The following is a 25,683-nucleotide window of genomic DNA, read 5'->3' as shown; positions in this document are numbered from 1 at the left end:
AGAGCCAGCCCAACGTGGGGCTTGATCCCACAACTCTGGGATCATGACCTGAGTCAAAATCAAGAGTTGGACGCTCAACTGACTGAGCCACCCTGGCGCCGCAACTGTAAAATATCTTTGATCAAAAAATTATGAAGCTAAAAATGTTTGAAAAAATTTAACCTTATATTTTCAGGCCTCGTTTGAAAGGAGAAAGGGTGTTTTAGGTCAAGAGAAGATTTGAGCTGCTCTCAAAATCACTGTACTGTAGCTGCCTAATCTACCTCATGTATAGGTGAAGATAGCTGGGATCTGGTACACGCTCAGTACGTACTGTTTCTTAATATATTCGATTATACTCTGAGCTCAGTCATTTGCATCTCTCTATCAACACTGGACTTTGCTCAGAGATCAACCAAGTGTTTAGTCTTTAGGCCCATGTCTAGGAAACGAAGAAACTGTAGTGCGGGGAGCCGTTTCCCGTAACAACAGACACAGCTGACATGTTTGCATTAAGGAAGTCCTCCTTACGGACTCTCTGACTGCCTTTGTGACTTTGTCTCTGTTTCAGGGCTCTTGTGGTGCCTGTTGGGCTTTCAGCGCTGTCGGGGCTCTGGAGGCACAGCTGAAGCTGAAAACAGGCAATCTGGTATCTCTGAGTGCACAGAACCTGGTAGATTGCTCGACTGAAAAATACGGGAATAAAGGCTGCAACGGTGGCTTCATGACAGAGGCTTTCCAGTACATTATTGATAACAACGGCATCGATTCAGAAGCTTCCTATCCCTACAAAGCCATGGTGTGTCACAAGCCAACTTTTAAAGCTGCCCTGTGACCTTATGCTATCCCTTGACTAACTGAACTAAACTTACCTTGAGAAGCAGTGTATGAAAACCCTGATCAGGGATTCTTAAATTTTCAAGAGTTCTCTTCCTTGTTCAGCCTTCTTAATTTATTAGTGGCACAATAGTTTTAAGCAAGTAGAATTCATGCTTTAAAAATGGATTTGCAGCAAACCTTAGAATTCCTTCTGTCCATTTGCCTGGTATTTCAACTTGCTTTTCCTGTGGTGTCCCGTGCTCACCCTTATTCTCAGATCATCAACTGTATCATTCTTCTACCTACTAAAAATCTAACTAATTGTCTCTTCTTCCTCCTCACCAGTTCATGACATATTTTGTTAAATGAATTCATATATCTTGGGTTGCCTGGGTGGCTCAGTTGAGCATCTGACTTCGGCTCAGGTCATGATCTCACAGCTCGTGAGTTTGAGCCCCACATCGGGCTCTGTGCTGACAGCTCAGAGCCTGGAGCCTGCTTCGGATTCTGTGTCTCCCTCTCTCTCTGCCCCTAACCCACTCGCATTCTGCCTCTGTCTCTCTCAAAAATAAATAAACATTAAATGAATTCATAGATCCATACTACCGAATATTTAGAAAAGATCAAAAATACCACTCCAAAACCTCCTCCCTTAACCACCATTACTTTGGTTTATTTCTTTCAAGTTTTTTCTCTTATTAAGCATTTTAAAAAACTAGTTATATGTACAACAAATGTGAATTTGTAACCCCTCTTTTGCCACTAAAATATATACTCTGTTTTTCATATTATACGGTCTTTAGAAACCATCATTTAAACTGCAGATCGTCTTGTTGGTATTATAGCATCAAAAAGATTTTTAAGTTCTAGTACAGAGCCTGTAACCTTTACTCAGTATGCCTCCACAGCCCACCTGACCCTGAGGGACATTATCCGGCAACTTTACAGGCATGAAGATATCCACAATTTAAAACCATAGAATAGTTACGTATTTCCTCTGTTACTGGTGAAACATGGAACTGTCAGGGTTTGGAAGATTCGATTTTTCTTTCTTTAAAAGGAGGAAGGAACCTTAGACATTCGAAAGGCTAAACGAGGAAAGAAAATGTATTTGAAATCCAGACTTAGGATGTTGGCGATTTATAAAGGAAGTTGAAGTATACTTCTTCATCTGATTTATATTCTTTTTTACAGGATGGCAAGTGCCAGTATGACTCAAAAAATCGAGCTGCCACATGTTCAAAGTACACGGAACTCCCTTTTGGCAGTGAAGAGGACTTGAAAGAAACCGTGGCCAATAAAGGACCCGTGTCTGTTGCTATAGATGCGAGCCACTCTTCTTTCTTCCTCTACAGAAGTGGTAAAAACTCAGACACATCGTCCTCTTGTTACATGCTGCCCTGCGCTGTAAGAGAGAATATCATCCTTCCCCATCACCGCACCTCTGAATGTTGAGATTGGGTTAAACAGATTCCTCCATTTCATATACGTATTTTATATCCAGCTCTAATTAGTGAAGGAATACTCATCAAGGTTTACTAACACTACATGCCACGTACTATGATAAAGTCTTTCCATGCATGATCTTATTTAATCTTCACAATAACCCTATTTTACAGATGAACAAGTCTTAGTTAACTTGCCTAAAGTCATATAGTCTGAAAGTGGTCAGTTAGGATTAGAAACCCTGCTACTTGACTTCAGAACCTGTGCCCCTAACCCCTGTCGCCACTGTGTACTGTAGGGGTAGCACGGCAGAATACAAGGAGGGCAGGGCACCCATCAATGTTAGAGCCTTGTATTAAACAAAGTAAGTGGCCCTTTTATTAAAAAACAACAACAGCAACACACACCTCACCTTAAAGATCATTTCACCTAGTAAAGAATAAAAATGTATGGAACAAGCAATTTAGGAATATATACAAAGAAATATAATAACTGACTCTATGTTAAAAATCATTAGGAAAAGGTAGCCATTTATCAAAGATTTCTGAGGGAACTGTGATTGGGTTGATGCCAAACTTGGCAAGAAAACTGACAAGTGTAGCATTGATGGCAAAGAATCATGGTCTAAATAGTTTAATTAGAGTATATGTTTCTAAAATTATAATTAAACTTGCCATGTATCCAGAACAGTCTACTAAAAGCAATAGCATTTTCAAATGTCCTTCATTGCTACATACCATTTACTCGTTTTCCCACTCATATGTATTCTTAGGTGTCTACTATGAGCCAGCCTGTACTCAGACCGTGAATCATGGTGTATTAGTGGTTGGCTATGGTAACCTTAATGGAAAAGACTACTGGCTTGTGAAAAACAGGTAATGCATTCGCATGTTAATGTATATTTAATAAAATAAGGAATTCGATGGAGCTTCAACAAATGCTTTCTCGTATGATGATGATGATCATGATAATGACAATGATAAATATTATAGCTTTTTATAAAATGACATACTAAATTAATCACTCAGTGCCCCCATTTCCTCACTTCCTATTCTGGCTTCAACACTTTGTTTTCATGACTTTTCTCCTATAATATTTCTCTGATCATTCCTTCTCAGTCTCTTTGATAAATATCTATTCCTCTGCTTAGTCTGTAAATGGTGGTCTTTCCTCCACGACTCCATCTTTTGCTCATTACTCTTCTGATTCTACATTTTTCTTAGGTACCATCATTCCATTCTTATGATTTTAGTTATAACCTATGTACTGATGGCTTTCATATCTCTAGCTTGAGCTCTGACCTCTGCCCTGAACTCTATCTGGACATATCCACTACCCTGTATCTTAGTTTCTCCAAACTCAGTATGTCCAAGGAGTTCAGTATCCTCTCTGCCATATCGTCCTCCCAAAACTTCCCATCTCGCTAAATGGCAACAACACACAACACAATCACCCAGTCAGATATTATGGATTTGTCATAGGCCCATCCAGATCTCATCAAGCAACAAGTCAAACTACTTTTCCATGTATCTGTCCTTTTTTTCTGTCCCCTTTCCATCTCTTCAATTATTGCTTTGGGTCAGATGTTTCTTGCCTGGACTATTCCTACAGCCTTCAAACTGGTCTCCTTTACTCTCAAATCCATCTTTTACACTGCTTCAAAACTGGTTTGTCTCACATATGACAAACTGGGTTCATAACTGTTCTACTGGGTACCATTTGGTATAAAATTAATATTCCCCAGTAGGGAAGACAATCATCTATGTTGTGATCCCTACCCGCCCTGCCAGGCTCAATTGCTGGCACCTGTCTTACACTTTTTTCATTTCAGTTACATTGAACTGTACATGGAGTTCCCATACATACCATTTATCTCTAATATCTTCACATCTTGGTTATGCTGTTCCCTCTGTCTGGAACATCCTTTCTCCTCACTCGGTTTATCCCACCTTTTCCTTCAAAACCAGCTTGGGCATTCTCTATACCAGAAATTTCCCCCTAAATCCTTGGGCTGGGTAAAATGTCTTTTTTTTCTATGCTCCCCAAATGTCTTATGCATCCTGGAGTATTTTATAGATTGTATTTAAATTTGTTTTTACCTATCTATCACTCTAATATTAATATTCTGTCTGTGCCTTTGGGGTAGGGATTTGTTTTGTCCTTGTATCCTTAGCTGTATGACCTGTTAGGAAAGTAGTTGCGGGAAATAACATTTCGCTTCACTTGTAACCTATTCACAGCACTGATCAGCTTGGGCCTAGATGAGTGATAACTTTTTTAAGTGAAGCAATATTTTTTCACTTACCTCTTTTTGTTGTTGTTGACTTCCTACAGCAAATATTTTAACTTCTTTCTCTATTGAAACTGCTCTTCTTGAAGGCCATTTATAACTTTTATTTTATTTTTAAAAAATTTTTTAACATTTATTTATTATTGAGAGACAGAGAGAGACAGAGCATGAGCAGGGGAGGGGCAGAGAGAGAGGGAGACACAGAATCCAAAGTGGGATCCAGCCTCTGAGCTGTCAGCACAGAGCCTGATGTGGGGCTTGAACCCATAAACAGCGAGATCGTGACCTGAGCCGAAGTCAGACGCTTAACCAGCTGAGCCACCTAGGCCTCCTGGCCAATTATACCTTTTACTGTTTAAACTCAAACCCCCTTCTCAGCACTTATTCATTCAATAAGTGTTTACTAGGCATCTCCTTGTAGGTGGGGGGGCATTATCTAGGCCCTGGAGACACAAAAATTAATGAGAAGTCATCCTGTTCCAAATGAGCTCACAAAACAGTCCAATGGGGAATTAGATATATTTTTAAAACAATAAAATACAACACATCATGGTGTATGTATATGTCTCAATGGCTATGGGGCCATAAAAGAGGAGATGCCTAACTGCCCAAAAGTTTCACAGAGAAGGCATTACTTACTTGCATTAAGTTCTCAACTAAGTGGAATTGCTCATGTGTTGGTGGAGGGAAATAAATGGCCCAATAACTCAAAAAGGATATGCAAAGGCACAGAAATATGAAAAATTTCTCTGCTTTATAAACTCTACTGCATTTATTTATTTGGCATCTATGACATAACACTATCCTGACCCGTTTTGCTACACCAGCTTTAGCCTCATTTCCCATTTTCTTCCACTGGTCCCTTACAGTCTAGTTCTATCTGTATCAGAGAAAACTCTTTTGCTCCTTGAGTTTCAAGGTTATTGCCATTATGTAGATGATAACCAAATTCACAATCTCTAAAAATGACCTCTCTACTTAGCAACAGATATCCAACTTCCAATTTCATAGCTCTGCTGAAAAGTCCAAATTCCCCTCCTGCCTACCCTATTACTACTTACAACATAACTATCTCTCTTTCACACACACACATACCCACACACACACACACACACACACACACACTCAACAAGTCTAAAATCAAATTCCCTCTCTCCCTCCATCTCAACTCCCCTTCCTACTCCACCCCTGAAAAGTATTTTAGAATAAGCTCAAGGGAAACTCATTCCCTGTTTTGAGTAATGCATTACCATCTTCAGGTTATCAAAGCCACACCTTGGTGTCATCTGGGCTCTCCCCTCTTTCCCTCAATCCACACGGCCCTGTCCATTTGGCCTTTGAATCGTACTTCGTATTCTTTTCTATCCAGGCTCTAATTCAGATTCCAGTCTTACCCAGCCAGGGAAGTATCTTCTTAAAATATAGATCATGTAGGGGCACCTGTGTGGTTCAGTTGGTTACGCGTCTGGCTCTTGCTTTCCACTCAGGTCATGATCTTGTGGTTTGTGAGTTTGAGCCCCACACTGGGCTCTGAGCTGACAGTGTGGAACCTGCTTGGGATTCTCTCTCTCCTCTCTCTCTCTCTCTCTCTCTCTGCCCCTCCCCTTCACATGTGCATATGTGCATTCTCTCTCTCTCTCTCTCTCTCTCTCAAAATAAACTTTAAAAAAATAGACAGGGGCGCTTGGGTGGCTCAGTCGGTTGAGCAACCGACTTTGGCTCAGGTCATGATCTCATGGTTTGTGAATTCGAGCCCTGCGTTGGGCTCTGTGCTGACAGCTCAGAGCCTGGAGCCTGCTTCTGATTCTATGTGGGTGTGTCTCTCTCTCTCTGTCCCTCCCCCACTCATGCTCTATCTCTCTCTGTCCCAGAAATAAACATTAAACATTTTTTTAAATAAATAAATAAATAGATCATGTAAACCCATAGTCAAAATTCTACACTTGATCTTAGTCAAAGGCTAAGAAGCGATGCAAGGTCAAAAATTCTAAATAGTTTACCATTGTCATCATAATGATGTCCAAATTTCTGGCCAGGCATTCAAGATTCCCCATTATCTAGTTTCCAACATAGCTTTTTAGACTTTTCTTCCACTAGTTCTCATGCACCCATATTTACACTCTGGCCACAGTGAACTACTTACTCACCATTCCCTAAGTTTATATACAATTGGCTATTTCTATATCTTTACTTAAGCTGTTTCATCTTTATGAAATGCCCTTAAAGCCCATTGCTACCTATAGAAATCCCACCTGTGTGGGGCACCTGGGTGGCTCAGCTGGTTAGGCCTCTGACTCTTGATTTTGGTTCAGGTCATGATCTCACAAATTCATGAGTTTGAGCCCCACATCAGGCTCTGGGCTGACAGTGCAGAGCCTGCTTGGGATTCTCTCTCTCTGCCCTTCCCTCACTCTGCCTCCTTCCCTCTAAGTCAATCAATCAATCAACCAATCCCACCAATATATGGTGAAATGGGCACTCTCATACATTCTAGGAGAAGAATAAATTGTTACATTCCTTCTTGGAAGCAATTTGATAATATGAATCAAGAACTTTTTAAATGTTTATACTCTTTGTCCAATTTTTCCTCATTTCTTGGAATCTATATGAAGGAAAGAATTCTACATATGGGGAAAACGTCATACCCAATTTAAGTAAATTGTAGCATTCTTCTTCTTTAACAGTGAAAGCCAGTAAACAACCGAAAGTACCTAACAATAGGGACACTATTAAGCTATTACACAATCAAGCCCATGTATTAGAAATTATATTAGGGGCACCTGGATGGCTCGGTCGGTTAAGCATCTGACTTCGGCTCAGGTCATGATCTCACAGTTAGTGAGTTCAAGTCCTGTGTCAGGCTCTGTGCTGACAGCTCAGAGCCTGGAACCTGCTTCTGATTCTGTGTCTCCCACTCTCTCTGTCCCTCCCCCTTTTGTGCTCTCTCTTGAATATTTTAAATAATGTTTTAAATAAACAAAAACATTACTTAAAACAAGAAACTGTATTTATTCAGACTATTATTAATACCCCAATAAAATACTTGGAATATATGTTTAAATTGAAAATACATATAAACATAAAACCTATGTATAATATAAATATTAAGTTTAAAATAATATGCCCAATTTCTTTGATTAATGTTATACTAAAGAATGAGAAGGAATGATACCAATTGTTAATAATGGTTATTTTTGTCTACCTTTATCTATTTTCCAAAGTCTTTAACATGTACCTTATTACTTTTAAGATGAAAAAGAAAGACACAAAAAATCCTATTCATTCTTCAAAACAGACCTGAAATGCTATCTCCTCCATATCCCATTAAATTTACTCAGAACTGTTTCTCTAACTTCTGAGCTTTAGAAATGCTTTAGAAATTCTATTCTAGTATTTAATACATTGTGCCTTGTGTTATAGCTATTCCTGTAAAGCATGCTCCATTCACTACAATATGAACTTATTAAAGGTAGAATAGTTTCTTGTTCATTTTTGCATCTTCATTCATACCCTGATTCAACAAACATATACTGAGTACCTACTGAGTGCCAGAGTGCCAAGCAGATATGGCAATGAAAATACAGCCTTTCTATCATCCTTCAAGATATTCATAGTCTACGAGAGTCAGGAAAACAGGCGGGAGCATGTACTGACCATTGCAATAGAATGTGATAAATACTAGGATAGAGGTTTGTACCAAGTCGCAGCGGAAGCACAGAAGAGTACTTGGCTGAGTCTGGGAAGTCAGGGAAGGTCTTTTGGCTGGGTTATTTGACTGAGTCTTGAAGGACAAGATGGAATTTGCCACATGAAAAAGAGCAATCAGAGCAGAGGAAGCTAAATGTGCACAAATGCTGAGTGAGAGAAAGTAGATGAGTTAAGGGAACTGCATGTTATCTTATAAAGATTGTAGTATAAGGTGCCTGTTAGAGAAGTGAGATAGAAAGGGACCAAATTATGAGAGAGCACAGCGATCACTGACACTGAGTACTAACAAGGAGAGACTAGACATGGACATGAATTCTAGACTCTACAAGAGGTTGACTCAAACAAAATCCTCTTAGGTCATCAAACCTTTCTTACTGACCTCTTAAAAGGTTACTTTATATGTCATTTCCAGTGCTACCAGGTTAACCTCAAGTAAACGAATGTGAGTCTTCTATTTGGGTTCTTCTTTTATATCCTCCTTTTGTTTATACTTAATCTTTCTGGCAGGTGTATAACATTGATCCATGTTCCTGATTTTTTCCCCCTTTCTGGATATAGATATTTAGCTTCTTTATATAATACACTGTAACATAGTGAGTAAAAGCAGTGACTTTGAAACCAGGCAGATCTTGGTTAGAATCCTAGTTCCATTTACTGTCTATATGACCTTAGGTAGTTATTTAACGTCTTGAATGTTCAATTTCCTCATCTGTAGAATGTGAATAATAGCCTCAAGGTCATTATAAGGATTAAACAAGATAATGTCTGTAAAACACATAGCACATAGTGCCTGACACGTAATAAGTGCCCAATAAATCATAGTTATTATTGCTATTATTATTCCACCCTTGAATCTCTCTCTATATATAAAAAACTATGCCCTCAATAGCATGCCAACCATAAAGTTATGTTTTATAGAATGCTTTCATAATGCCTAAAAATACAGACCAATAATTTAATGCCAAAGCATAATTGAGAAAAATTATTTTATGGGGGCAAAAATAATGCAAAGTACCTGATTGTACAACCCTCTGATGGTTTGCCTTAATCCAGAAACAAAATTTAGAGCATCTAGGTGAGGAATGGTGACCTACATATTCTTCAGGGACATCTCCTTAAACATGAAGCAGTAAAATTCTGAGGTTATACTATCTGATAAGATCCTGAAGTATCTGTATAGTCTGTGTTGCCACTTGTGGGCAGATTCATAAATTTAGAAAGCTAGATACAATTGCTATCTACTTAGAAAAAGTTAGCAGACTAAGGAGCAGTGAAAGCCACCCCAGTCTAAGAGACTGTCAACAAGAAGGGCCAAAATCATCTTTAGAAAAAAAAGGAGTTCACTGCAGCATTACTCACAATAGTGAAGATATGGAAGCAACCTAAATGTCCATACACACACACACACACACACACACACACACACACACACACACAGTGGAATATTTCTTGGCCATAAAAAAGAATGAAATCTTACTGTTCACGACAACAGGTATGAAACTAGAGGGCATTACGTGAAGTGAAATAAGTCAGAGAAATAAACACCCTATGATTTCACTTATATGTAGAATCTAAAAAATAAAACAAAACAGAAACAGACTCTTAGATACAGGAAATAAACTATTAGTTACAGAGGGGAAAGGGTTTGGGTGGATGGGAAAAATAGGTAAAAGGGGATTGAGAGATACAAACTTCCAGTTATAAAATAAATAGGTCATGGGGATGTAATGTATAGCATAGAGAATATAGTCAATAGTATTGTAATTACTTTGTAATGGTGACAGGTGGTAACTAGACTTATGAGGATCATTTGTAATGTATAAAAATAGTAAATCCCTGTGCCGAAACTAATAGGATATTATACGTCAATTATGCTTTTGTGGTTTATTTATTTATTTTTTTTAATTTACATCCAAGTTAGCATATAGTGCGACAATTTCAGGAGTAGATTCCTTAACGCTCCTTACCCATTTAGCCCATCCCCCCTCCCACAACCCCTCCAGTAACCCTAAGTTTGTTCTCCATATTTATGAGTCTCATGTTTTGTCCCTCTCCGTTTTTATATTATTTTTGCTTCCCTTCCCTTATGTTCATCTGTTTTGTCTCTTAAAGTCCTCATATGAATGAAGTCAGATGATATTTGTCTTTCTCTGACTGACTAGTTTCACTTAGTATAATACCCTCTAGTTCCATCCATGTAGTTGCAAACGGCAAGATTGCATTCTTTTTGATTGCCAAGTAATACTCCATTGCATATATATACCACATCTTCTTTATCCATTCATCCATCGGTGGACATTTGGGCTCTTTCCATACTTTGGTTATTGTTGATAATGTTGCTATAAACATTGGGGTGCATATGCCTATGCTTTTGTTTTTTAAAGGGAGGATTTTAATCTAATGTACAGATCAATGAGTAATGCAGACCCAAAGTTATTGGGCATAGAATAATTTTAGCTTGGAGAAAAAAATTAAAGGTGTTAACCATGTACTCATGAGAACCTTAAATACCCACACACATACCACCAAGGAACTAAGAAACCATCCAGAATATCTTTAAGCAATATCTGGTGAACTCTCTAAGATAATCAGTTGTGGGGTGCCCAGGTGGCTCAGTCAGTTAAACATCCAACTTCAGCTCAGGTCATGATCTCATGGGTTCATGAGTTTGAGCCCCACATCGGGCTCTGTGCTGACAGATCAGAGCCTGGAGCCCATTTCGGATTCTATGTCTCCCTCTCTCTCTGCCCTTCCCCTGCTTGTGCTCTGTCTCTGTCTCTCAAAAAGCGAATAAACATTAAAAAAATAAGATAATCAGTTGCAAAATAGATGGGCCTCTTAGACAATGAAGAAAGTTGAAGGAGTTGGTGGATGCGGGACACTAATGTTTCCTTTTCATCCACAAGTGGATTAAGTTAGTAAAATGCAAGTTGGAAAAAAGAATATATTCCATTTTCCCTCACTGAAAGCTACTGTCTGATCTTTCAAGAGATCCTGACTGTTAGAGTTAGAGTATACATTCTACATTAGACATCATGGGTACTTCCTCCTCTCCATGGAATCAAAGGCTGGAAAAGGGTTAAATAAGGAAAAAGTTATAATCTCATGATTTTTCTTAGATATTTATCTGCAAAGAGATTAAGAATGTGCCTATTGGTTTATAACTCAAATAGGATATTTATTGCCACTACTCCACTGAAATCACTCTTGTCAAGATTAGCAATCATCTCCACCTTGCCTCATTAAACAGTTTTCAGGTTTCATCTTCCCTGAACTCTTAACGTTTGATGTACAGTGACTCTCTATATTCTGAAGCATTTCATTTGACTTTCAGGGGACCATACCCCCTGGTTTTCTTCCTATTTTACTTTTCAGGCTCCTGAGCTCCTTAGTTCCTCTTATTCTTCCTCACTTTTATAAATATTAGAATGCCCCAAGCCTCAATTTCTCTCCCTTTATGCTCGCTCTTTAGATGGTCTCATTTAGTCTCACAGTTTTAAACAATACCTGATGACTGTCAACTTTGTATTTTCAACCTAACTTCTTCCCTGAGCTCCAGACTCTGTGTCCAAAAGCCTACCATCTGCCTTTCCACTTGAGTATCTACAGGCCTCTTTAACGAACCATGTCCAAAATAGAATTCTTGACTCCCTGCTACTGCCCCAGTTTTTCCCCTCTCAGTATATGCCAACAGCATTTTCCCCAGGTCAGAATATTGGAGCCATCATTTCTTTCTTCGTCTGATACCCCACACCTAAACCATCCGCAAATTCTGTCATTTCTATCATCATTAAGTTGTCCCAAATCTTACCACTTCTCAATATCTCTACTGTTACCACTCTAATTCAAGCCACCATCCATCCATCTCTTGATCTACTGCAATAATCTCCCAACTGGTAGTCACTTACCCCCTTGTTTGCCTACAGTCGATCCAATACACAGTAGCCAGGGTGATCTTTCTAAAGCATCAAGCAGATTACACTATTCTCCTACCCCAAACCCTCTAATGGCTTTCCTTCACACCCAGAATAAAATCTGTGACCTATAAAACCATGACAATTTCTGGCCTCAGCCTGTCCCTCTAACTACTACCTTCCCCTGTCTCACTCAGCTCCAAGGACACTAGCCCTTTTTCAGTACCTTTTCTCAAGGTACACTTGAAATTTCTCATACATCAAGCTTATCCCAGCTCGTTTTTCCAGACCTTTGCGTCATTTGCACCTTCACTTTACTAGATCTTTGCTCAAATATTTCCTCAGAGAAGCATTCCCTGACCACTCCTTCTAAAATGTAGCCCTGATTCCCAACATTCCATATCCTCTAACTCTGCTTTATTTTTCTTTATAGTACTTACATCTTGTCATATTATTTATTTGTTTATTGTATGTTTCCTGTATAGGCTTTGAAAAGACTTTGTCTGTCTTATTTACCTCCATAACCCTAATGCCTAGAATAGTGTCTGGCACAGTCTAAGAAGCTAAGCACTGTGGTTTATTAGAAATGAAATTGGTATACATTCTAGAAGGAATGTCTAACCAATTGGTAGTCTATAATATGCAGAGAGAAGATAGGGTGACCAACCATCTCACTTTATCAAAGACTAAGGGGTTTTCCAGGCCACAGGACATTTAAAAAAAAAAAAAAACTAGAACAGCTCCTTGCAAACTGGACTGTTGGTTACCCTAGAAAAAGGCTATCTTTTCTAAAAGGGGTGGACTCACACTTGGATAACAAAAATAGCTACCTCTACTTATTTAGCATTTACTACATACAGACACTGTACAAGCACTGTACATACATTTTTCTCACTTAGTTTTTAAGGTAATCAATGAGATATCCATTTTATCTCCTGATAAACCTCTGGTATTGACAGAGTTAAGAGACTTGCCTGCAGGTGAACAGATTGAATGAAAGGGCTATAGAGTTAGTAAAAATAAACAACTTGGTAAGGACTAGAATGAACATTTGGAGCTGACCTTGTACAGTTCTGAAGGAAAGAATTTGTCCTCATATATTTATTTAGCTTGAGACTTTTAAATCAGTTTTATTCTTTAAGAGAAGGTTACCAGGACGCAGTCAAAAAGAGTCTGGGATTTTCTACAAAGTTTGGGACAGTTGATCTTGGTCTATGAAGGCGGGAAGAGTAAGCTCTCCAGATTCTGAATAGGACCTCATTGACTGAATTCATACTACTAGTAATTACAACCTCAATTCAACTTTCATTACCAGAACTTAGGTCCAAACTCAGCTTGTCTAAAAATTGTTATCTACTTTTTTAAGGCAATGAAATAACTACAAAGCAAGGTACAGTAATATATCTGATATAATTAATACAAGGTCGTGGATGTTCTGGTCTGAATTTTATTCTTCATGCTACCTCACTCATAGGAATAATGTAGGGCTAGGGATAGTATAAATGTTAGAGTAGGCTTTGGAATAAAACAAGCCTAAATTTGCACCCTGGCTTCATAATTAACCATCTGCGCAAGCCATTTTACCTCTTTGACCTTTTCCCTCTTTAGTAAAAAGAAGATAACACCCACCTCACTGGGTGATGATTGAGATAGCATCTGTTTGTGGGTTTTTTTCAAAATTTTAAAAATATTTATTTATTTTTGAGAGAGAGACAGAGTGCAAGCAGGGGGAGGAACAGAGAGAGAGGGAGACACAGAATCTGAAGCAGGCTCCAGGCTCCAAGCTCCAAGCTGTCAGCATACAGCCCGATGCAATGCTCAAACTCATGAACCATGAGATCATGACCTGAGCTGAAGTCGGCTGCCTAACCGACTGAGCCACCCAGGTGCCCCAGTGAGACAGTATATGTTAAGGTACTTAGCACAGAGTACTTGTTCAATGAATGATGCTATTAATATTAATGATAGCTTCGCCAGAATTTATTATCATTGCTTTTAGATACTAAAAGAATAGTGCATCCATTGATGAGAGGTGACAGTGGAGTTTGGATTTTATTCTAAAGATATTGGGGAGGCATTAAAGGATGTTAAGCAACAAAGTAGCAATAAATTAAAGGAAACAATAAAGAAGCCCAAAAAGTTTTTTTTTTTTATTTTTTTAAGTTTTTATTTATTTTGAGAGTGAGAGAAAGAGACAGCATGAGCAGGGGAGGGGCAGAGAAAGGATCCCAAGCAGGCTCTGAGCTATCAGCAGGGAGCCTGATGCGGGAGCCCATAAACCCTGAAATCATGATCTGAGCTGAGATCACCACCCAGGTACCCCAGCCCATCAACAAGTTTAAGAGGAGAAAGCAGAGAGAGAAGAGAAAAATCAGGACACGGTAGCATCTTAAGGCCAGGAGAGAAGTAATAGATAACGGTGTTAAAATGTACAAAAGAGGAAAATTAAGACCTGTAACGTGTCCACAAATGGCTGATACAGAGAACATTTAAGGTCTGAGCACAGCCATTCTAAAGCAGCCACTTGTCTGCTTGCAATTAAGCAGCATTTCTTAGTTTCCCTGCTGCATGTTTTTACATGTTTTACACAATCAACCTTTCCTTCAAGTCTCGAGCAAAAATTTGCAATGGCTTCCTTTTGCCGATGGAATTAATACTACAAGTTCCTTAGCCTGTTGTTCTAAGCTCTTCACAACATGGCCCCAAACCAACTTTCTAACCTCTTTGTGTCCTACTACCCTAAAGACCTCCAATTTTCAACTAAATGTCTCGCTACTCTCCAAATATAAACACAGTAGGCATTTTCTCCGTTTCACGCTTTTATTTGTATCCTAGTTATAGCACTTAACAAAGTCTCTTAATATTAGCATTATTTGTATATCTACAATTACAAAACCTCAGAAACATAAAAAAACTTAAGAAATTATTTCTCTTACAAAAAGTGTGACAAAAAAAAAAGTGTGACCATTTTATTTTTACTAGTCCGTGGAAAAATGAGAAAAAAAAAAGAATATTTTGGTGTATCTTCCATAAAATAAATGTATCTGACTCAAAGGACTATCCTTAAATTAGAGACTATGTCCTCTTAAGTTTTCTTTTGGTGTTAAACATCCTTTCTTTTACAATATGATGGTGATAATAAAGAGTATGGGTTGTGTGTGGTTTTTTTTTTTTTCAATGTCCCTACTTGCTAATTTAAAACTTGGTAACCTTAGGGGCGTCTGGGTGGCTCAGTTGGTTAAGTGTCCAACTTTAGCTCAGGTCATGGTCTCGCAGTTCATGGGTTTGAGCCCCACATTGTGCTATCTGCTGTCAGCACAGAGCCTGCTTCAGATCCTCTGTCCTTCTCCCTCTGCTCCTCCCCTGCTCACACTCTCTCTCAAAAATAAATATTAAAAACAATTTTTTAATTAAAATTGGTAAAATTGCAAAAATTTTTTTTGAAATTATAAAAGTTGATGAAATCAAGAAGTGAGAGAACCATTGATCTCTTCTAACCCTTACCTGACCCACGAATCCCCTCTGCAACATCTCTAACAGGTTACGCAAACCTCTGGATAAACACCTCCAGAGCCACTGAGCTCACCCCCTCCCAAGAGAGCATATTCCATTTTTTTCACAGCTTTACTTATGAGAAAGCCTTACCTCAGCTCCACTTCTATGTCAAAAAGCTGTTGGAAAGCTTCACTTTTTATTGCTTACTTTGGAATTCCCTGCCCTATGCCTTTTCCATAATAGTCACTCAAAAATATTTCTTAATTGACATTCTCTAAAGGAATTTAAGTTTGATAGAAAATTACAACCTACGATCCTACTATGCAAAAACATTTAGAGATGGGGCCTTGGAAAGGATAATAACACTCTTTCCCTGCAGAAGGCATATTTACAAAATAGGAGGATTAAAGGTTTGGGATGGAATTTATATTGTTTTCCTTAAGTATTAAGTCAATTCACCAACATAGCATTAAAGCCTTCCAAACTTGCCTTTGAAAATTGCCTAAAAGCCCTGGGGAAATTATTATATTATTTTGTTATAATTTGGTTTTATACTTTTATATATAATCACTTTAGGAGAACAACAATTTAGGAGATAAAAAGCTGATAATGTGATATGATTATATTCATTTGTAATGTTGTGTTGTCTTTTTCTGAAGCTGGGGCCTGAATTTCGGTGACCGAGGATATATTCGGATGGCAAGAAATAGTGGAAATCATTGTGGGATTGCTAGTTATCCCTCTTACCCAGAAATCTAGAGGATCTCTTCATTGTATAACAAGCCAAGAAAAGAAACACTTTCTCTTGACTTAATTTTACCTGCCATAACCAGTAGAAATAAGGGAATCATGAACAATGTATATTTAACGTACTAACAAAATATATAGTTTGACTCTTCTACTTTTTTAATCTTGCAGTTATGGAAAACTTTTGCCAGGTAAATTAACAATGCATTATAGATATAACTGTATGAGAATTAGTCAACCTAAGACAATCTGTCATGTTTGTTTTGTCACTGTCTTATTTTACATGCTTTGTCTTTTTAAGTTCCCTGATATACTTTTGTAATACGATGGCATATCAATGCTTAATAAATATCTGTTTTCATCTTTGTATCATTACCACATACCATTATTTTCTTATACTTAGGTAACTATTATAATCTATCATGAGAATGTAAACTGTAGGATGCTGGTGAAGGGCTTTGGCAACTTTAATGGAAAAAACTACTAGGTTATTAATGTCCTAGGGCTCAGATTGTATCTTTGCACATTAAAGGATTCAATTATTTTTTAAAATAAATGTTAAGGTAGGCAAATATAGTAAAACCTTGGTTTGCAAGCATAATTTGTTCCAGAAACATGCTTGTAATCCAAACCACTCGGGTTTCCCCATAAAAAGTAATGGAAGCTCAGATGATTCATTCCACAACCCAAAAATATTCATATAAAATTTATTATAATACTGTAATAGAATATAAAATAATTTTAAAAATACAAAATATAAAATTATAAATTATAAAAATAAAAATAAACAAATTAACCTGCACTTACCTTCAAAAACCTTCATGGCTGATGTGAGGGAGACGAGAGAGGAGAGTTATTGTGTAGGATGACTTTTACTATCACTAACAGAATCACTGCTATCTATTGGCTCAATGGGATCTTCTTCTGCCTGGAGGCCATTGTATATGCTCGCAAGGATGTGACTATAGTACAGTATTAATAAACTTGTTGCATACTGTATTTATTTTTGAGACAGAGAGAGACAGAGCATGAACGGGGGAGGGGCAGAGAGAGAGGGAGACACAGAATCGGAAGCAGGCTCCAGGCTCTGAGCCATCAGCCCAGAGCCTGACGCGGGGCTCGAACTCACGGCTGTGAGATCGTGACCTGAGCCGAAGTCGGACGCTCAGCCAACTGAGCCACCCAGGCGCCCCATACTGTATTTAACGTAACTGGCAATCAGGCAGCAGAGGAAAGGGTCTATATCTGCAGGCAGCCTGACTTAGAATGAAGCAAAGCATTTCTAAGCTTACTCTTGTACAGAAAAGCAAAGGACTGTCCATAGGTGCTTGGAAGTGACAAAACATACACTAGTGACAGTTGTGGGCACCTTCCAACATTCTGAAAAATCACTGATTTCTGCCAAATAGCGCCCCTGAGACCCAGCATCCAAGCATGGGAGATGATCACCCACAATCCCATAAAGAGAGAGAGAGAGAGAGAACCATTGGCTCAGTTGTGATTATGTGACATTCAGTGTCACGTACTCCTCGTATTGCAAGAAATCACTCATTTATCAAGTTAAAATTTATTAGAAATGTTTGCTCATCTTGCAGAACACTCACAGAACAAGTTACTCGCAATCCAAGGTTTCACTGTACTTAAGAGACAATCTGTTTTCAAGCACTTTGGAAGAATCATTTTAACGATCAACAATAAATATACTAATTCAAATTATTTTTACCTAGTCATTAGCAACTTGGCAAATAATTAAGTCAACCTGAATAAAATAAGAAATATTTTTATTTCCATTACTGGTATTTTATTCCATTTCTGGTATTTTAATCTATTTCAGATTGAGCTTCCTCTCAACTGCTCTAGAATAGTATACAGGTTCTGAGGATGCAGCAAGAACTTTAAATTTTACAAGTTTATGCATATGACATGAAAAACATGTGGGATGATATAACTGGTTTATCCTAAAATGAACTTAAACTAATTTCACTATCTTTGGCTCCCTCTCTGCAAAGAACATTTTATTTTATTTTATTTTTTAATTTTAAAAAATATACTTATTTATGTATTTTGAGAGAGAGAAAGATAGAGCATAAGCGGGGAGGGACAGAGACAGAGGGAGACAGAGAATCCAAAGCAGACTCTGCACTGTCAGCACAGAGCCTGACATAGGGCTCGAACCCATGAATCGTGAGATCATGACCTGAGCCAAAATCAAGAGTGGGTCTCTCAACCGACTGAGTCACCCAGGCGTCCCAAGACCATTTTAAAAAGCAAGGCTTGCTAATTAATTAATAAAAACATGAACATAATATATGACTATCATTAAAAGTGTAGAGAAGCATTGTAATTAAAAAGTATTTAGTCAAGGGGTGTCTAGCTGGTTCAGTCCTTAGAGCATGGGACTCTTATTTTCGGAGTTGTGAGCTCAAGCCCCATGTGGATGTAGAGCTTACTTAAAAAAAATAAGAAAAATAAAAGTGTTTATTAAATATATATATGTATATGTGCACATATATTTAGTTGATTATTCTTTAGTTTTTATTTTGCCCACAATTTTTCAAGCACTGTAAATGGAACAAAAACATAGGTCTTAACTTTATTAAGTCTGATGAAGCTTATAAACACTTTTTCAAAATAATGTTTTTAAGTGAAAAAACTAAAACATAGGATCACAAAGGAAACCAGTTTTATTGAAATACAGTTATTAAAATGTTAAAGTATAGGGGCACCTGGGTGGCTCAGTTGGTTAAGTGTCCAACTTCGCCTCAGGTCGTGATCTCACAGTTCATGGGTTTGAGCCCTACGCTGGGTTCTGTGCTGACAGCTCGGAGCCTGGAATCTGCTTCCAATTCTGTGTCTCCCTCCCTCTCTGCTTCTCTCCCAGTCGCACTCTGTCTCTCTCTCTCTCTCTCTCTCTCTCTCTCAAAAGTAAGTAAAGCATTAAAAAAACATTTTTTAAGGTTAATATATATATATGTGTGTCATAGTAATACATATGCTTCTTTATAAATGCATTAAATAACAAGAGTTAATAACTATCTTAAATTTGAAGTAGTGATGAGTATAAATGATATTTGAAAGATATTTGCAGAAACTGTAATGTAATATGAAAACATCTGATTTTTCTTTTGGTGATAAAGTTACAAGTATTGCTAATATTATTGTTTTATGGACTATATTCAGAATTGAAGGAAATAGTAACTTTCAGTTAGAGGTTAGTGAAAAGAAAGATATAATATTTTTCCCATACCAATTCATAATTTCTCTGAATTCTAGCCATGGAGCCTTTAGACGTCTTAGATCCCAGGTAAAGAATCCTTGAACTAAATAAGCAGAGTAAGGAAATACTTAACAAAGATCTTTATTCTATGTGCAACATAAAGGGAAATTTTTAGCAATAAGTAATATCAAACTTATAGAAATAAACAGCTTTTTTGTTAAAAAAAATTAAAAATTTGAGGGCGTCTGCATAGCTCAGTAGGTTAAGTGTCCTACTTTTGATTTCAGCTCAGGTCATGATCTCACAGTTCATGGGTTCAAGCCCTGAGTTGGGCTCTGCACTGACAGCATGGAGCCTGCTTGGGCTTCTCTCTCCCCTTCTTGCGGCCCTCCCCCACTCTCTCTCTCTCTAAGTAAATAAATAAACTTAAAAAAATAAAAATAAAAATTTAAAACAAAGAAGAACCTAAGATTAAATTTATCCTGGGGGCACCTGGTGGCTCAGCTGGTCTGACTCTTGATTTTGGCTCAGGTCATGATCTCAGGGTCATGAGATGGAGCCCCAAGTTGGCTGCACACTCAGCGCCAAGATTCTCTCTCTCTCCCACTCTCTGCTCCTCCCCCTCTGTTTCTCCTTCCCTCCCTCTCTCTCACTCTCAAAAAACACTTTTTTAAAAACCAGAATAAACTTATCCTGGAGCCTGTATATAGGGATGATTTGAAGAAAATAAAAAGAAGGATACTACCCAGAAAGTATTACAGTAAGTACATATGTGAGGTGATATAAAACCCTGGACAACTTTAGCAGCCATGAAAAAGAGAAAAAAATTTTTAAAAGACACAACGAGTAAATCTAGGAGTCATAGACTAAAAGCTGACAAAACTTTTAACTGGATATTAAAGGTAAAGAAACAAGGATTTAAACATTGCAGAACTAGGAATCCATTGGACAATGCTACCATGAACATATAAGGAAAATATGAAGATAAGACTTATTTCCTTGAATAAAATTATCCTTTTTTTTTTTTTACTGTTCTCTAGATGAGAATCTTGATGATGCTTCAAATATGCATACTCTAAGTTACCAGAGGAACTATATAAATCAGAACACGCCAATCTTTAAAAATGAAAATACTCCTTCCTATCTTTCTTAGTCTTTCAGCAGAGGCAGGATAAGGCACCTCCACATGGAAAGAGACCAACTCATTCATACAACAAATTCTAATGGAGCACCTTCTACACGCCAGGCTCTGCAAAGTATCAGCAAAGACACCACAGGTTTCTTGGAGCTTATCCCCTGGGTGGTGGGTGGAGATGAGGGCAAGGGTTAAATAAGTAACCAAATAAAGATGATTTTGAACATTGAAAAACAAATTTTAAAAATTAAAACAAAGCAATCCTTAAAAGACATAACTACTCAGGATGAATCAATGTGTCTTTCCAGATGCCTGCCCCCCTCCCCAATTCATTCTCCAACCAACAACCAGAGTGATAATGTAGAAACATAAATTTGATATCTTTCCCAATCGTAAGCACTCAATAGCTCCCATTATACCTGAAATAAAACACAAATTCCTTAACATTGACTATTAAATTCTGCATATCCTGGTTTTCCTATCTCATCTGGAGTCAGTTTTCCACATTTGCTATGCACTTGCCATACTGGCCTTCCTTCAGTTTTTGAAGTACTTCTCATATTAGGGCCTTTGCAAATGTTTTTCTCCCTGCACAGCATACTTTCCCGCCACATTCTTCTTTTTTTTTTCTTTTTTTTTCACACTCTTCTTCTAATAACTTCTACTCATCCCTCTGGTTGTAACTTAAATGTAATTTCCTTAGGTCTTCCATGACACACCTTCTCATGTAAACTGCTTTTCCACCTTTGACTCTTATTGAATCCAGTACTTACATCAAATTATAATTATATACATATTTATACTTGTTTGTATAACATCTCTCTCCTTCATTAGATCATAGACTCAACTATGGCAGAAATCATGACTCTTGTTACCACTTTGTAACATACTGTAACTGTACGTAGCACGGTGCCTGCCTTAAAGTACTCTGTCACTATTTGATGAAAGAAAAAATACACGAGTGATAGATGAATGCAAATGAATAACCAGCATATTGTGTTAGAAGTAAAGATGTGTCCTAATAGTTCTTCCACAGTAATGGAAATCTAAAACTTGCAGAAACTATTTTAAAACTTCTATTAAAATTTAAAGGAACCTAAAGAAAAAAAAATTTTTTTAATTTTTTTTTTCAACGTTCTTTATTTATTTTGGGGACAGAGAGAGACAGAGCATGAACGGGGGAGGGGCAGAGAGAGAGGGAGACACAGAATCAGAAACAGGCTCCAGGCTCTAAGTCATCAGCCCAGAGCCTGACGCGGGGCTCGAACTCATGGACCGTGAGATCGTGACCTGGCTGAAGTCGGACGCTTAACAGACTGCGCCACCCAGGCGCCCCAAGAAAAAAATTTTTAAAGGAAGCTATTATTCAAAACTTTCTTTTCCTTCTTCCCTCTCTCTTTCTTATCCCTCCTAGGCCTATACTTTAACCCAGATTTTGTTCCTCTTTCTTTCTACTTCACTGAGATAAAGATAATTAATGAGATTGCTTTAAGAAAACAGTAAGCTGGGACACCTGCCTCAGTTGGCTAAGCAACATACTGTAGATCTCAGCTCAGGTCATGAGCTTGCGGGATCATGGGATTGAGCTCCGAGTCAGGCTCCTTGCTGATAGCCCGGAGCCTGCTTGGGGCTCTCTCTTTCCCTCTCTCTCTGCCTCTCTCCCACTCATGCTCAATGTCTCTCAAAATAAATAAAAATAATCTTTAAAAAAAACCAGTAAGTTAAAATTTTATAATATTCAGGTAGCAGTTCCTGGAGCTGGTTGTTTGTTTAATTTTTTTTTAGTAGAGCTAATACATTCACAAGGCTCAAAAATAAAAAAGTATTGTAGGGGAGGAAGAAAATATCTTTTTCCCACTACCCTTCTAGGTTCTCTAGCTGGAGCCCTGTGAATTCAACTGCAATAGAAAAGCATGCAGATTTATTTAATGTAAGTTTTACATGACACAGGAGCCTTCATAAGGAAACGAAGACCAGGACAAATAAATTTGACTGTTTTTATACAATGATTGATGAAGAATGGAAAGTCCTGGAAAAGTGTGATAGGACAAAAGGGTATGAGCTAATAGTACTGAACTACAGGAATCTTACCAAGGCCTGTTCATTTGGATTTCTCTTGGCATCCCTTTGTCTTCGGAGACAAGGATGCTCCTTTCCTTTAGGTATAGAGAGTACCTTTCACATGAAGGTCTTACAACATGCTTCAGAGGAAGAGGAGGAGGTCAGAGAGTCCTTCTGCCACCACTGTTTCTAGGCACTGGTTCAGTGGAAACTGGACAGATAAAGAGAATCCTTCCTGCACCTGCCATTTCTCAAAATCCTTCAACTTAAGAATTCAGTATGCTGGGGTGCCTGGGTGGCTCAGTCAGTTAAGCGTCTGACTTCAGCTCAGGTCATGATCTCATGGTTTGTGGGTTCGAGCCCCGCTTCCAGCTCTGTGCTGACAGCTCAGAGCCTGGAGCCTGCTTCCAATTCTGTGTCCCCTCTCTCTCTGCCCTTCCCCTGCTCCTGCTCTGTCTCTCTCTCAAAAATAAATAGACATTAAAAAAAATTCCAGGGGCACCTGGGTGGCTCAGTTGGTTAAACATGGGACTTCAGCTCAGCTCATTATCTCACAGCTGGTGAGTTCAAGCCCCACCTTCAGGCTCTGTGCTAACAGTTCAGAGCCTGGCCTGCTTCAGATTCTGTGTCTCCCTCTCTCTCTGCCCCTCCCCTGTTCACACTCTGTCTCTGTCTCTCTCTCTCAAAATATAAAAAGATAAACATTGAAAAAAAATTTTAGGGGCGCCTGAGTAGCTCAGTCAGTTAAACGTCCGACTTTGGCTCAGGTCATGATCTCGCAGTTGGTGGGTTGAAGCACCACGTCCAGCTCTGTGCTGACAGCTCAGAGCCTGGACCCTGTTTCGGATTCTGTGTCTCTCTCCCTCTCTCTCTAACCCTCCCCTGCTTGTGTTCTGTCTCTCTCCATCTGAAAAATAAATAAACATTAAAAATTTTTCAATAAAAAAAGTTTTTTAAACTCCAATATGCCAATGTCCCATATTTTGGGGTAGTATGTTCTGAACTCTGTCAGTATATAATGTCAGTTCTCATTATTTTCCGTTGTTATGTGCAAATAATACCACAACACTGAATTCTTGAATATTGAACCATTGCTTCTAAGGGAAATACAGGGTTACATTCCTGTGAGACCATGGTCACAATATTTTCGTTAACTGATTAATATAAAAATCTCATTTTGGGGCGCCTGGGTGGCGCAGTCGGTTAAGCGTCCGACTTCAGCCAGGTCACGATCTCACGGTCCGTGAGTTCGAGCCCCGCGTCAGGCTCTGGGCTGATGGCTCGGAGCCTGGAGCCTGTTTCCGATTCTGTGTCTCCCTCTCTCTCTGCCCCTCCCCCATTCATGCTCTGTCTCTGTCTGTCCCATAAATAAATAAATAAATAAACGTTGAAAAAAAAATTAAAAAAAAAAATAAAAAAAATAAAATCTCATTTTATGTGTGTTTCTGTTTAAGAAACTTTATTCAGTATATTTTGTGGATATCATTAACATTGAACTCACAGCCAACACCAACAGCACTATAACTCATGCCTGAACAAAGCTTATCCAACACATGTAGTTTCCCTGTAAGGCACATCACAACTTTCTTAGGTCTAAACAGCACTTCAACTATCCATTTTAAACAGCAAAATTACCAAAAAAAAAAAAAAAAAAAAAAGGAGAGAGAGAAAGGAAAAAAAGAAAACAAAAAGTCACAACAGTGCAAAAACATGGTACTAAATAGACCACAAAAAGAACATTTGTTTACAATATGAGAGCTAAAACAAGAAAGCAAAACATCATCTTGTTCAACCTCAGCTGGGAATGTGTGTATAGAAAGACTCATATTTTTTCTTTACCACTTTGAATGTGTCTGCAAATGAATGCAAACGCATTATATTGAACTGCTTTTTAATTTGGAGGTTACAAATTAATTTTAGTAAGTGGGCAATTTCACTGTTATGAAGTCCATGAATAATGAAGATTGACTATATATATAAAACAGTGAAAAATTTATATCCCATTCCTTTCCCCTAAAGGCTCAGATCCTTCCTCCTTAGAAGTAACCACTATTAAGAGTTTCTTGTATATCTTTCTAGAATTTATTATTCATATACAGGCAACTTAAACATATTTGTATGTTACTTTTTTATCATTATTTATTTATTTATTTATTTATTTATTTATTTTAGAAAGAGAGTGAGCATATAAGTCGGGGAGAGGGGCAGAGGGAGAAAGAGAGAGAGAGAGAATATCTTAAGCAGGCTCCAGCACGGAGCCCAATGCAGGGCTTGATCTCATGACCCTGAGAATCATGACCTGAGCTAAAATCAAGAGTCAGCCATCCAATCGACTGAGCCACCCAGGTACTCCAAATTTTTTATTATTAATTTTGAAAGGGTCGAGACGATGCCACAGTGGCATAAGGATTATTGTGAACTAAAGACATTTTGAAAATCAATGGATGTGGGAAGAGGCTTTCTCTCCATTCCCCTTATTTTCCTAAAAGCAAAGCTTCCCAAAAGAATTCAACTGTCCTGAATCTCCTCCCAAGGAGTTTCACCACAGGGGAAGATTAACTCTTATAAAGACAAGAAGTCAGCACAAGTCAACACTGGATAAGAAATCACCTCAAGAGACATTGTTATAAAACTATCATATATCCCATCTATTCTCCTAAGGGCCCATTCATTTTTCCTAGAAGTCCTCTGTTCTCCCATAAGTGCCCCTCTACACCTCCCCATTACCTATTAAGATGGTATATAAACTCCAAAATCTAACTACATCCTTGAGTCACATTTCTTTGTGAACTCCTGTGCATATGTACATATTACATTTGTTTTTCCCTCTTGCTAAGCTGTCTGTTGTCCATTAAAATTGCAAGCCCTCAAG

At 38.1% G+C, this 25,683-nt stretch overlaps 1 protein-coding gene across 3 annotated transcripts in view; it reads left to right on the top strand.

The window, feature by feature from the left end:
* The window catches only part of CTSS (cathepsin S), a 29,775-nt gene extending 6,000 nt beyond the window's left edge, over nucleotides 1-23,775 (top strand). The window contains exons 5-8 of one of the 3 annotated variants that reach the window (XM_086718133.1): nucleotides 551-778; nucleotides 1,993-2,158; nucleotides 3,017-3,119; nucleotides 20,769-23,775. In XM_086718133.1, coding sequence (XP_086574259.1) covers nucleotides 551-778; nucleotides 1,993-2,158; nucleotides 3,017-3,119; nucleotides 20,769-20,790 — 519 coding nt within the window. In that variant the 3' untranslated portion in view covers nucleotides 20,791-23,775. Of the gene's footprint in view, nucleotides 1-550; nucleotides 779-1,992; nucleotides 2,159-3,016; nucleotides 3,120-16,310; nucleotides 16,774-20,655 lie in introns of those variants that run through there. The other 2 variants (XM_086718134.1, XM_025935303.2) reach the window with 2 other exon arrangements.
* Nucleotides 23,776-25,683: the final 1,908 nt, after the last annotated feature.

The sequence above is a fragment of the Puma concolor genome, chromosome C1 (assembly GCF_028749965.1).
Source record: "Puma concolor isolate L17-30 chromosome C1, mPumCon1.1.hap2, whole genome shotgun sequence".
In the NCBI taxonomy this organism is placed as follows: domain Eukaryota; kingdom Metazoa; phylum Chordata; class Mammalia; order Carnivora; family Felidae; genus Puma; species Puma concolor.
Note: the sequence above shows the minus strand (reverse complement) of the source record. Positions and strands in the feature narration are given on the sequence as shown.